The following is a 12511-nucleotide window of genomic DNA, read 5'->3' as shown; positions in this document are numbered from 1 at the left end:
AGTATATACCCTCATCGGTTTAGGGTCACAAATGGCTCAAGATCAGATGTGCTTGAGTGATTGAGGGGTTTTATTCATATAACACTATATAACCATTGGGAAAGTAAATGTTACCTGATATTCATTGTTCTATACCTAACTAACTTATATGTAAAGCCCTTCGGATAGCTTCAGTAATATTCCATATTGAGATTTCATTTCATGTCAGTAATAATTTGAGCTGGTGTTCCAAACGGGTTGATATCTCACTTTGGAATGAAACTCTTCACTCTGGTAAGCATTGTCCAGGGAAACAGCCTCTATGAACTACGGCCCTTTTGCCCTGACTTTAAGTATTCACATATCGATGCACTGTAGGCAACGTCTGGGTACTGTGTATGTGGTTGTGCGCTCCACAGCCTCATTGTACACTATCTCACCTCATCTGTGTGCTTGTCTAATAAGCGCCTTGTCCATTTCTGATCAGCTTGGCTGCCTCACTAACCTCTTGTTCTCCTCTCTGGTGAGATTCCTTACCCCGGGGCTATTTTTCTCCCATCTTCTCTCTGAGAGAATAAGGAATTCCGGTGGCAAGAGCAATCAGTGGGCTCCACTTCAAACCAGTCCTCAGCTGAATTTGCTGTCAAATTAAAAATCATTTGTTCTCCTTCTTTTAGCACTCAATGCATCTTTGCTCAACCCCCCCCACCCCTTGCCCCTCTCTCTAGCTCTTTCTTGTCTCTCTCTCCCTTCCTCCCTCTTACTTGCTCTAGCTCTCTTCCTCTCTCTCTTTTCCTCTCCTCTTTCTTGCTCCACCTCTTTTCCTCTCTCTCCTTTCCTATACCGTGTTTTATGTTGCTCCCAAAATCGTTTCCTCGGGGCCTGCCTGCCACTGTTAATTTTGGACAACACGCCGGCTAACTTTAGAAACTGCTCTGTATGCATTTTGAGCGTTTGGAGTATCCTTTTTCGCCTGGGTTTTCAGACAGGAGTTACATTTTTTTTTTTTTGCTCTTGCAAGCACAGCGAAGAATTGGGGATACAAAAACATAACTACAGAAGCCCCCATAAGATACACATTATCTTTTCATTAGCGGAGTATGAGGAAGAAAGATGCACTGTGATGTATGGAGATGAAAGACAGGGCTTCAAAGCGAAAACAAACTTTGCCCCTCCATTATTCAAGCATATGCACTACAGCCATCCTAGAGCAATCTAGGGTGAAATGGCTCTCAGACAAAAAACGGAGCATGCAAAAAAGGGAGATTAACTTTTGCAAATGAGTTACCTTCACGCCCTATCAATTAGTGTTTACTAATTATGCTATAGCTCCTAAAATAGTTCAAAAAAAATGAGTGTGATGTGTACATTTGTGTTTTAAGGGACTTTAGTTAACAGTGATTAATAGTATTTTCATGAGCATAGGGTTTAAGCCTGATCAGCATGGCTACAGTGGTCTTCACGTGTGTGATTAGTACAGAAAAAATAACATAGATCCATTCAGTGACACACACCCAGTGTATAATTGATGGAGATGAATCCTTTTGACACAATGTTTTTTTCTGCTGCCTGGAATTCATTAGGTCCTGGTTGGAGTTTAAATAACGACACTTACTTTCATGTGGCCCCGAGGGACCAGAGGCCATGTGATTTCAAAGGAGACACAACACAAGGCTTTTGGATTTAAACAGAAAAAAAGGAGATACTGTATTTGAAATGTACAAAAGCTATATACACACTCACACTTACACACACACACACACACACACACACACACTGAGCATAGTAAAAGTGGATGGTAGCGTACACACACATTTTAAAGGCTACTTTCAAATTCAGCAAACATAACAAGACTGAGGAGGTTGCAGGGCTAGATCGTAGCTCTGTCCTAAACACGGTTTCATTATCAAAGTCTGAGTCCCGTCCTGGACTCTCTGCAGTTCATCCAGAGCCCAGGGGAGGTACGGGCTGCAGGGAGGGGGGGGTGGTGGTGGTGGTATGAATGTGTTAATTAGGTTTGGATCTCTACTGGGAACACACAGAGGTACTTGCATATTCTTTTAGAGAATGCTCCTCGTCAGACACGGGGGTCCATGTGCCCTGACAGACTAACACAGAGGCATATCCTTGTCCTTCTCAATCATTCACCCTTGTGAGATGGGCCCATAGAGAGCTAATGCCTCCGTTCCAGAGGGCGACCGAAGGAAATCTGATTTTACAATGCCATCCCCGAGAGCTCGGACCGCGCTCCAATAGCACTTAATATCCATGGATCATAACGTTGTAGAACCACATTGGTTCATGTTTAAACATCAAACTGAGTCTTTAGCATAATTTAAAGCAAGTACCATACAGTATAATCTATAAACATAAAGGTCATAATGAGAAAATATTATCTGATATCTCCATATCATGTCCATTTCCTGGTAACTTTGTTTGCATGTCAGTTCATTGTGTTCAAAATGCTCAACCTTGATTTCGTCAGCAAGGCACTATGTGAACTGCTTTCAGTGCACCACTTTGTAAAGGGCTATTACACCAACAAATACTGAATGGCCATTATTTGTAGATGCATTTATATACCCTGGTCTATCATATATTTGTAGATAAAAAGTATGGCTTTTTAACAAATAGTGATAGAAAATGATCCTTAACCCTTGCTATATTTACTTTCAACTTTTAAACGCAACATACAATAATCTGAAGCAAATATTACAGGATAAACATAAGATACTATGGACAATGTCGGAAAAACTCTTGAAATAACCAGTTTCGCATTGTTCAATCAGTGCTTTTTTTTCTGTAGTCCATATATTCCTGATGTAGAAATGGTTAAGACTGGATGGATAATGAGGTGTTCGATCGCTCTCAGCTTATCATGTTGAGGAACTTGCTCTCTTCAGCCAAGGCTGTGAGCATGGAGCTCATGTCACCGATGGCCATGTTACCGATCCCTGCCGGTACGGATGCTAGGGTGACGGAGTTGCGAGGGGTGGTGAGGCGTGAGGAATTCTGGGAGAGGCTCTGGAGGAGGCCGGGGCTCAGCGTGCCCGACATGAGGCTGGAGTGGTCCCCGTCATCCAGCATGGTGTCAAAGTCGATCTGGGCGTGCTCCGTGGCACCAGAGCCACCAGTGGAAGAATCCACCGTGCTGCTGGTGACCTGGTTGACTCCCGGAGATGCCATGTTGGCTGCAGCCGTGCTGTCGTTGCTAGCAGGGTCCTGGCTGGCACAGGGGGACATGGGGGCATCAAAGCTGGCGGAATTAGGCTCAAACATGTGGATCTGACCTGTGTAGAACATGGCAGAGTTGGGGTTCTCAGAGGTGCCGTTGTGGGCTGCTGACCCGCTGGGCCTCTTTGGGCTGGCCTCCGAGGTGTTATTAGCACGACTGTGGCTGGAATCAGACGACTGGGGGAATCGGCTCTGTTGCATCGTGCTGGACCCTGTGTGTTGTCTGGCAACAGACTTGGGCTCCATGGGAGGCCTGGGCTGTAACATACCTCTGCCTCCATTATGAATACTGGGTTGCTGCTGGGAGAGAACATTGTAATTTTGCTGCTGCTCCACTTGGTTCATATGAGGATACCCATCAACCTGTGTCCTTGCTCTGTAACTTGGCATTTCTGGATTACTCTGATCTGCCATACCGTTATACGGAGGTCTCATGCTAGCGTTCCCGGATATGGAGTTTGGGATTGGCTCTTGGCCTTGCTGGGGGCTTGTCTGCTCGCTAAAGTTCACATTGCTGCATTGCCTCTGCTGCTGCTGCTGGAGGGAGATGTTCATCATCCTCTGGTTATTGCGGTGTGCATACCCCTGCATAGTCATATTCTGATTCATAGGCATTACCTGCTGGTTGCTGCCCAGGCCCTGGCCTTGTGCCTGGAAGGAACCAAAGTTGTGCCTCTGCTGGACAACGGCTAGGTTCCCCCTGAGAGGATGCTGCTGCTGCTTGGCAAGCTTGGCTGTGGCGTCCATAGTCCCTGAGCTCACCTCGTTCCACTGCACTGGCATATTATTCTTTTTCATGTTGTCCGATGGAGCTGTGAAGGGCTGCTGGGAGCCGTTGCTGGGGCTCATCTGGCAGGACTGCAGATCCTGTCCAGACTGGGCCATTGTGGCATCCACCATGGCCATCCTCCTCTGCCCATAGAATGGTTGCTGTGGAGGGGGCATGCCTGTCTGATAACCCTGGGTCTGGTTGCTGGAATGGTAGTCTGTTTGCCCTGTGTTGTGGCCTGTGGGGCCAGTGTTCTGGGACCTGAGGTACTGTACCATGTCATCAGGAAGCACCATATCATCCTCCCCACCCTGGTCCCCCCCCATCACCATCCCATCTACTGCCATGTTCTCCATAGCCACATTCTCAGAAATGCTGGGTGGCCTGGGGACGAATGGGTGGCGCTGCAGGCTGCCGTCAGAACGCGTGTAGCCCTGCGTTGCCAGCCCCCGGTAGCGCTCTGCAGCAGACGGAGCATTCATCGGGTTCATGCTGTTCATGCTGTTATAGCGCTGGACCCTTGGTAGGGAGAGGGGGTCCAGGGTGGGCCGACGCACCGGGTCACTGGCACGGCGGGGCAGGTTGCCGGGTACCTCGTGGGGCATCATGCTCTGGGTGCCGTATCCGATGTCACTGCAGCGCCGGGGCACGGCCATAGAGGGTGGGTGATGGAATAGGTGGGATGAACTCTCCTGGGAGTCGTTGTACAGCGCCATGCGGGTCCTCAGGCTCATCCGATCCATGTTGGGGAGTGGGGTAGGTGGGGCGCCGCCGATTGCCGCTGCGTACTTGGCCTTGAGGCGGTAGTGCTGGGCTGGGGTCAGGCTGAGCAGGCTCGGGAGACCTCCTCCGCCACCTCCGCTGATACTGCCCCCTCCACACTGGCTGGCCTCGCTGGAGCGGCGAGACAAGTCAGTGGAGATGGGGTCGTAGGAGTCGGCCGAGCTGATGTTGTTGTGGCGGTTGCCACCGAACTGGGAGGCCTCGCTGGAGCGCCGGCTGGAGTAGCAAGGTGAGATGCCGGAGGAGCGCCGACTCAAGGTGTAAGCTGAGCTGATGGTGCTGGTGGTGCTGTCGCGCCGCTCATTCAGCTGATTCAGCACCGTCACCTCACAGGAAGACAGGTCGCCAATACGCTGGCCGGGGTACGAGCCGCTTAAACTGCTCATCATGTTGGAGCTCTCCAGCAGGGAACCTGGCAGACATAGGGAATATTGTTAGATATTAAACATTATTATATAATGACACCAACTAATGAGACCAAAATATTGATCAAAATGGTCAATGTTGCTAATACAATGTGCATGTGCAAATGTAAATTGTAACTTTATAAACATTAATTTCATAGCTTGCTACTTCTAGTAATTTCATTGTAGTTGCAGAGAATAGTAGTTTAGGTCTATGGATTAAAAAAATGGAATCCTTAATTCCTCCCGTTCATTCAGTTCATCCTTTTTGTAATATGATGCATCCATAGAACAATATACTTATAAATCAGTCATTTTTCATTTAGTTTCCAATGTAGGGATTTGACTGGTGTTGTGATCCAGATTGATGTAGAGCGAGCAGGTCATGAACAAGACACTTCCACTGCACACATGGCTGCTGTAAGGAGTGAACCTGTGACCTTTTGGAGAGTTGCTCTAATCACTAGGACACCATGCCACCCAGTCAGTTATCCACACAAGCTTCCTCACATAGTAAACCCAACTCAACCATATGAAATGACAGCAAACAATTCTCCTCAACCCTCCACACTTACCGACTGCAGGTATGGGAGGCAGCTTGGTGTTGTTGCGATGGCCCTGCGGTGGCTGAGGTGCCGAGTTGGCCCAGGGGCAGGCGTCCCTCACTGTCTTCAACCTCTCCTTCTTGATGTTCTCCAGCTTGATGGTGACTCCGCCACCGTGACCCCCAGCCTTCCTCAGCTGGAGCCCCATCCCAGCCTGCTGGCCCCCGGCGGGCACGGTGGAGTCTACCATGGGGCACTCGTCCAGCGCGCTGAGGTCCCCGAAGCTGCCCCCGCTGTGCATGGCCATCTCTACCCCACTGTCGTTGTTGTTGGCGCTACTGAGAGGCGACGGCTCACTGCTACATGACGAGTGGCCACCAGGACTGGACTGATACGTCTGTTGGAGGACAGGAGGGGAAGAGGTTGATATTAGTGCGGCTGATCCAACTAGAGAAACTTCATTATGAATGAAAGTGGCAGATGGTTCAATCTTCCGCGATGCAGAAGATCTTTATCAGATCTCGGTAACCTTGATAACAATTTGCTACCTGGATGGATGCCATGAAAAATGCACAGAAATAGAAAGAAGATTTATAAGAAAGAAGTTTATGGAAAAAATACCCCAGCTCTATAACAAACTATCATTAAAGCTCATGCCAAGTGAGATCACTCTTATTGTTAAAATTCTTAAGCTGCAAAAATGAAATAATTACCACAGTTACAAAATTCTGATTGTCTCAGTGTTTTGTAATAACTAATTTAGGCCTATAGTTCCATAATCTCATTCATTACAGATGAGTTTGATTTATTTACAAGAAAACAAGTGGATAATGGATGAGTTGTGCGAGCAGCAGTCCAGTGGTGACAGTAATTCAAACTGGCCCAAAATGAACTAGAAAGAGTCTTGATCACAGCTTGATGCTGGCACTATTTGTTCAGCACACATGCTAAAACAGTCCCAGTCTTTGAATATTAATGTGACAATGACTTTTATCATTGCCCTACAGAGGCTACTGCCAGAGATCTGGCCCACAGAGGAATCCCATTTTATGCAAGTGTGCGATTGTGTGTGTGTGTGTGTGTGTGTGGGTGTGTGTGTCTATGTCTGTGCATATGTGTGCTCCAGTCATATGCATAGGAACATGTTTCAAATATCTGAAAATGGATTCTCATGCAAACATTTTTTCATCATGCAAGGATGTAATGATGTAGCTTGAAACATTTGCACTCCTCCCATGCTGAGCTGTGACGAGGCAGAGAGATATTTGCAGTGCTCACCTCAGTGAAGTCTGTCCGTTAGGAAAGTTAGAAGGGGGGGAGAGAGAAGCACGTTCAAGCAGTGACCAGAGAGGTGAGTTAGGAATGGGACAGACAGTATCGGCATTGAAAAATTCCATCTCAGAGCAATGTTAGTAAAGTGGAAAAATGATGAGAAGAATAGGAGCGTGCCTGCATCTGTTTTACAAGGCCTCCGATTCATATGCTGAAGCCCAAACAACACACAAGGCCATGCAGTAACATGATCATCTTATATTAACAGGTGACATTGATAATTTGGTAATTAGTCATGAGTTAGTCATAGCTGAAAGGAATAACACATTAACCATTATGTTTCCCTTCTTGGTGCAATGAATCAAATCCCATAGTTTAAAATCAATAAAGACACAAATTTCCCGCAAACACATATCACCTCTACATCTTTTATACCAACAATAAAAGACGCAGGTCTGCGTGGGATCACTTCTTTTTTTTTGGTTTATCTGACTCACCATGGAGTTCTCAGTCTTGATAGATTTGACTTGCAGGCAGTCCTCCACTCCTCTAGAGGTGCTGTTGGCCTCAGTCTTGCCCTCCAGGCCTCTGCCGCTCTGCTTGGCGTTCGCCTCGTTCTCTCCGTTACCTTTGGGCGGCTGTGGTCTCGGGGGCACGTCGCCCCGCTGTTTCTTGGTGACGTGGGCCTCGGGGCCGTGGACCGTCTTAACATGCTTCCTGAGAGAGCTGGGGTCCGTGTAGCGCTTGGTACAGCCCGGGATCTTACACACGTACGGTTTCTGCCGAGAGGGATTTTTACACAGTTCTTACTATGACTAATGGAGGGAAGGAATTGTGCTTTAATCACAGATGTCTTGAATAGAGAATGCTTGGATGGAAAATATTCCATGAAACCACAAAAACAAAAGTTAGCTCATCACAGAAAGGACATATGTCATACGAACATTTGATTTTCCAAAATGTTTCTAATCTTATGTGAGCCCTACATAAATTAAAACTTCAATATACTTATAACTAAGAACATCATAATTTTTGGCTTATTTGTGGGATATGGTACCTTTTTTTTTTAAAGTACTATTGTGCAACACTTGTAATGATAGTACACAGAACACTAAACTGATGGCGGCTCAAATGAGATCAAATCAAATACAATGAAATCCTCTCCAGTCAGTCAGTCATCTGTGGGGAATGTGTGTGCGTCAACATACCTCATTAGAGTGTGTACGGTTCTGGTGCTTGGCCCGGTCCGAGGCGTTGGAGAAGGCCTTGTTGCAGCCTTCATGTTCACACACGTACGGTTTCTCCCCGGTGTGGGACCTGAGGTGGGTCTTGAGGTTCTCCAGGCGAGAGTAAGCCTTAGCGCATCCCTCGAACTGCAGACAGACAGACAGACAGTGAGATCGACTGCGTGAGTGCTGTACTATTTTGTCTGCTGCTGGTTAGCGAAAAGGGCTGAGAAAAAAAAAGTCTGTGTGTTTCAGTTTTCAAATTTAATCTAGTCTTGGAACCTTGCCCACCTACTGTGGCACACCACACAAAAGGAAAGCACTGCTACACTTTGGTAAAAAGGGCTATTATACGAAATATCTAAACAAAGTGTGAGGTATGGTAGAGCTCTTTGTCTGGCACTGTGGAGTGCTTTGTTGAGACAAAGTGTTGCACTCTTCTGTGTTTAGCCTTTATATTCACTTGTGCTGTACAAGCCATAATTTGGTATTCCTTCAGAGCAGGCTTTGTGAGCGTAATTGGTTTTGAAAGTGAAAGAGGATCAAATTAGATTAGCTCAAAAAGTGGATATAAAAGTCGAAGATTCTCCCGTCAAAAAAGACTTGAGAGAAAAGGGGATGAGAGGAGAGAAGAGAGAGAGAGAGGGAGAAAAAGAGGCCTAGAGTTTGAATGCGATGAGAGGATGCATGTGGGATTTGTGCACAGAGAATATACAGCATGCTCTTAATAAGGACCCGTGGCCCCCTGCTCATCTTTAGATTTTAATTACACACCCACGCTGTCAATCAGCTTTCTGAACTCCCCCCCCCTTCAGAAGTCATCTTTTTTAATGCACTCACAAGACCGCATGGACGAGCTTTGAAGCCAAGAAAACAGGCCCTCAATTTCATCTTCACACAGCAAATGAAGGCCTCAGTAAAACCCCAATGAATTATCAACATGGAAAATATCACTGGTGATAAGCACACAGAGAATCAGAAGAACATTTTATTTTTTCACCATTAGTTTCCCTGAGCCAAAGGGAAAGGCTGTAAAGACTGCATGGCTGATAGAGACTGAGCTTCAGTTCTAGTAGTCCGTCCGCCAACCAGTTCGTCAGTCAGTTAAGTACAGTAGTCAGTCAGTCAGTCAGTCAGTCAGTCAGTCAGTCAGACAGTCAGTCAGTCAGTCAGTCAGTCAGTCAGTCAGTCAGTCAGTCAGTCAGATTAATGCAGTAGTCTATTAGTCAACCAGCCTGTCACATACAGAAGTCAGTCAGTTACAGTAATCAGTCAGTCAGTCAGTCAGTCAGTCAGTCAGTCAGACAGTCAGTCAGTCAGTCAGTCAGTCAGTCAGTCAGTCAGTCAGTCAGTCAGTCAGTCACTCAGTCAGTCAGACAGTCAGTCAGTCAGTCAGTCAGTCAGTCAGTCAGTCAGTCAGTCAATCAGATACATACAGTAGTCTATTAGGCAACCAGTCTGTCACATACAGAAGTCAGTCAGCCATTCAGTCAGTCAGTCAGTCAGTCAGTCAGTCAGCCAATCAGTCAGTCAGTCAGTCAGTCAGTCAGCCAATCAGTCAGTCAGTCAGTTAGTCAGAAAGTCAGTCAGTCAGTTGCAACAGCAAGTCATTCAGTCAGTCAGTCAGTTACAGTTTTAGTCAGCCAATCAGTCAGTTGCAGTAGTCAGCCAGTCAGTCAGCTAGTCAATTAAAATAGTCAGTCAGTCAGTCAGTCAGTCAGTCAGTCAGCCAGTCAGTCAGTCAGTCAGTCAGTCAGCCAGTCATCCAGCCAGTCAGTAACAGAGGCAGATGAGGTCCTTACTGTGCATTTGTGCGGCTTCTCCCCTGTGTGTCGGCGCATGTGGACCACCAGCATGTACTGGGCCTTGAAGGGCTTCTGCTCGCGCGAACACTCCTCCCAGCGGCACACAAACTCCTTCTTCTCCCCGTGGATGTGGTCGTTGTTGATGTGCTGAGGAGGCAACGAGGCGATTCAAACATCACAATGTGTTTGAGAAGAGGATGCCCGGTGTGTGTGTGTGTATGTGTGAGTGAGTGTGTGTGTGTGTATGTGATATGTATGGTGTGTGTGTGTATGTTACTAAGAACAATGAGTCAGCAAAAGCTTGTCTTTTTCCCACCAGAAGATGTTCCCACTTGCATATGTCCATGCACACACACACATACACACACAATGTGAGTGACACTGCCATCCATCATGGCTGACGGTTATTATGCATCCGTCAACAGGAGACAAAAGACTATAATGTAGCACCGTGTCTGTTTTTTCAGGCTGTGTGTGTGTGTTTGTGTTTGTGCGTGTGTGTGTTTTTCACAAGGAAAGGGAACTTCCTCAGATCCCAGTGGAAGGGATAAGCAACAGGAGCTTGTAACGGCTTGACTTTATCTTTATCTCCCACTTTCCTTACTTTTTTTGGATCCGGAAGTCAGTGGGACACACCGAGCGTTTCCTGTGTGATGCCCACACTTAAATCAGTCTTGAATTAGCTTGTCTGCCGCTGAGCTTAAACAAAATCACACTTGACATGAGCCATCAGAGATGTGGAAGGAAACCTAAAGGCGTAAAATCCATTTTTTGAGGGTTTCTATTTGAAATGATGCTTGAATGCAAAAATTATCCAGTAAATCTTTTCTTTATTTTTGCTGCAAACATTATCCACCTTATGTAATTTCATTGTATTCCATCTTGTGTAAAGAATTCAACATGTTTCTAAGAATTTCTTGACTTGTTAAGATAAATAATTTTGCACTGAGGAGGAGGAGGCGGTCAGTCATTCCTGCTACATTGTCAAGGCATGTAGGGCGATGGCATATTACCCAGAGCACCTTTGCATTTTCCCTGAGCCCTTAATTATGCCCTCAGGCACAACAGGTTTTAGCCCCAAACTCCACCAACTCATGTTACAGACACACACACACTTACACACACAGTCATACACTTAAAAACTCTCATCCCGTGCGCCACATGCAAATATCCACACACCCAGAGGAACCACTTCATTTCCTCAGGACATCAAGGCCCACAATGCTCCACTTATGTGGCCAGTTCTTCACCAGCGAAAAGCGCCGTGGTTGACGATTCTGCTGAGATCTATTTCGGGTGAAGGAGGAGGAGTGGAAACAAGTGTGTGGCCCAGCAGAAGCCTCTATTTTCAGGTTATACACTCTTCCTACCAGAGTGAATCCATAATTTGGGGCTCTTGGAAAGGGATTACTTTGGCTAAGTAGAAGCCAGAGCAACCCAAAGGTGTGTGATTTTGCTGATATGGTGAGAACATTGTGTGAAACCCTGGATGCGCTTAGGGAGACTTGCTGAACCGCTGTCGGGAGCTTTGGCAGTAAACTCCCAGCTATTACACGCCTGGCTTTCTGGTTGGTTTGCAAAAGTAAATAGATAGAAAGATATATAGATAGATAGACAGACAGAAAGATAGATAGACTTTTTAAAAAGAATGATTCATGAGCAACTCTCTCTGAAACTATTTTAGAACAGTATAGATGTAGCTGGCTTTATTTCTTGGAGCTCTCCTTGCTGGCTTCCTTTCCCCTAGTCCAGTGAGGGTTTAAGTATGCGTTGGCCTCACCTATCCATCCACACCTCACACCAGAGACCCTCTGCTAGCCGACTCACTAATCCTGGCAAGCCCTCTGAGCTTTGGGCCGGGGCAGAGGCAATGGGGCTCAAAGTTCTTAAAGGTGACTCTGGTCCTGACTTGTAACAGCCCATAGCGACCCCTCCATCCCTCTCTGGGTCTGCCAGGACCCGGGTTAGAGTCTCTCTGTCTGGACCCCGGGCCTGACACATGACCCCCTACTGCTGGGCTGGGACACCCCATCATTGCTCACAACCAATAGGAAAGCGGAAAGCAAGGAGTGAAGTTGGCCTGACCAGGGAGGGGAAAGGAGGGAGCGCAGGGTTTTTAAACTCCAGAGCTGCTGGCATGACGATGGATTTACGGCCGGCCCTGTGGGCTTCAGGGGTTGGGGGTGTTGCTGAGAGCCAGGGGTTAGGGGTCAGGGGTCAGGGGGTGGAAGGGTTGGGGGCAGGGGGGTAGGCACAGCTGCAGGGCTTGGGCTTGAGCTTGGGGAGAGCCGGCAGGCTCATTAACCTGACGCGTGTCAACCCAACAGGAAAGGATCAGTTACTGGACGGCTCTCTGACCAGACTCAATCAGCATGGATTTAATGAGTAGCAGAGGAGTTTTTTTGAACTTTCCACTTTTTAAGCAGTAAAATGGAATGGTGTGGAGTGTTTGTTTTGGGGGCATACTTCAGAAATTACTTTCACTACACTAACA

General features: G+C 46.9%; 1 protein-coding gene across 1 annotated transcript in view; it reads right to left on the bottom strand.

The window, feature by feature from the left end:
• Positions 1-1654: 1654 nt before the first annotated feature.
• gli2a (GLI family zinc finger 2a) overlaps positions 1655-12511 on the bottom strand; it is an 86320-nt gene continuing 75463 nt past the window's right edge. The window contains exons 10-14 of the mRNA XM_071912989.2: positions 10015-10164; positions 8195-8359; positions 7484-7765; positions 5745-6111; positions 1655-5177 (exon numbers count right to left, since the gene is read on the bottom strand). Of these exons, the coding sequence (XP_071769090.1) occupies positions 2848-5177; positions 5745-6111; positions 7484-7765; positions 8195-8359; positions 10015-10164 (3294 nt within the window). The 3' untranslated portion in view covers positions 1655-2847. The remainder of the gene's footprint in view (positions 5178-5744; positions 6112-7483; positions 7766-8194; positions 8360-10014; positions 10165-12511) is intronic.

This window comes from Centroberyx gerrardi, chromosome 10 (genome assembly GCF_048128805.1).
Source record: "Centroberyx gerrardi isolate f3 chromosome 10, fCenGer3.hap1.cur.20231027, whole genome shotgun sequence".
Taxonomy (NCBI): Eukaryota; Metazoa; Chordata; class Actinopteri; order Beryciformes; family Berycidae; genus Centroberyx; species Centroberyx gerrardi.
Note: the sequence above shows the minus strand (reverse complement) of the source record. Positions and strands in the feature narration are given on the sequence as shown.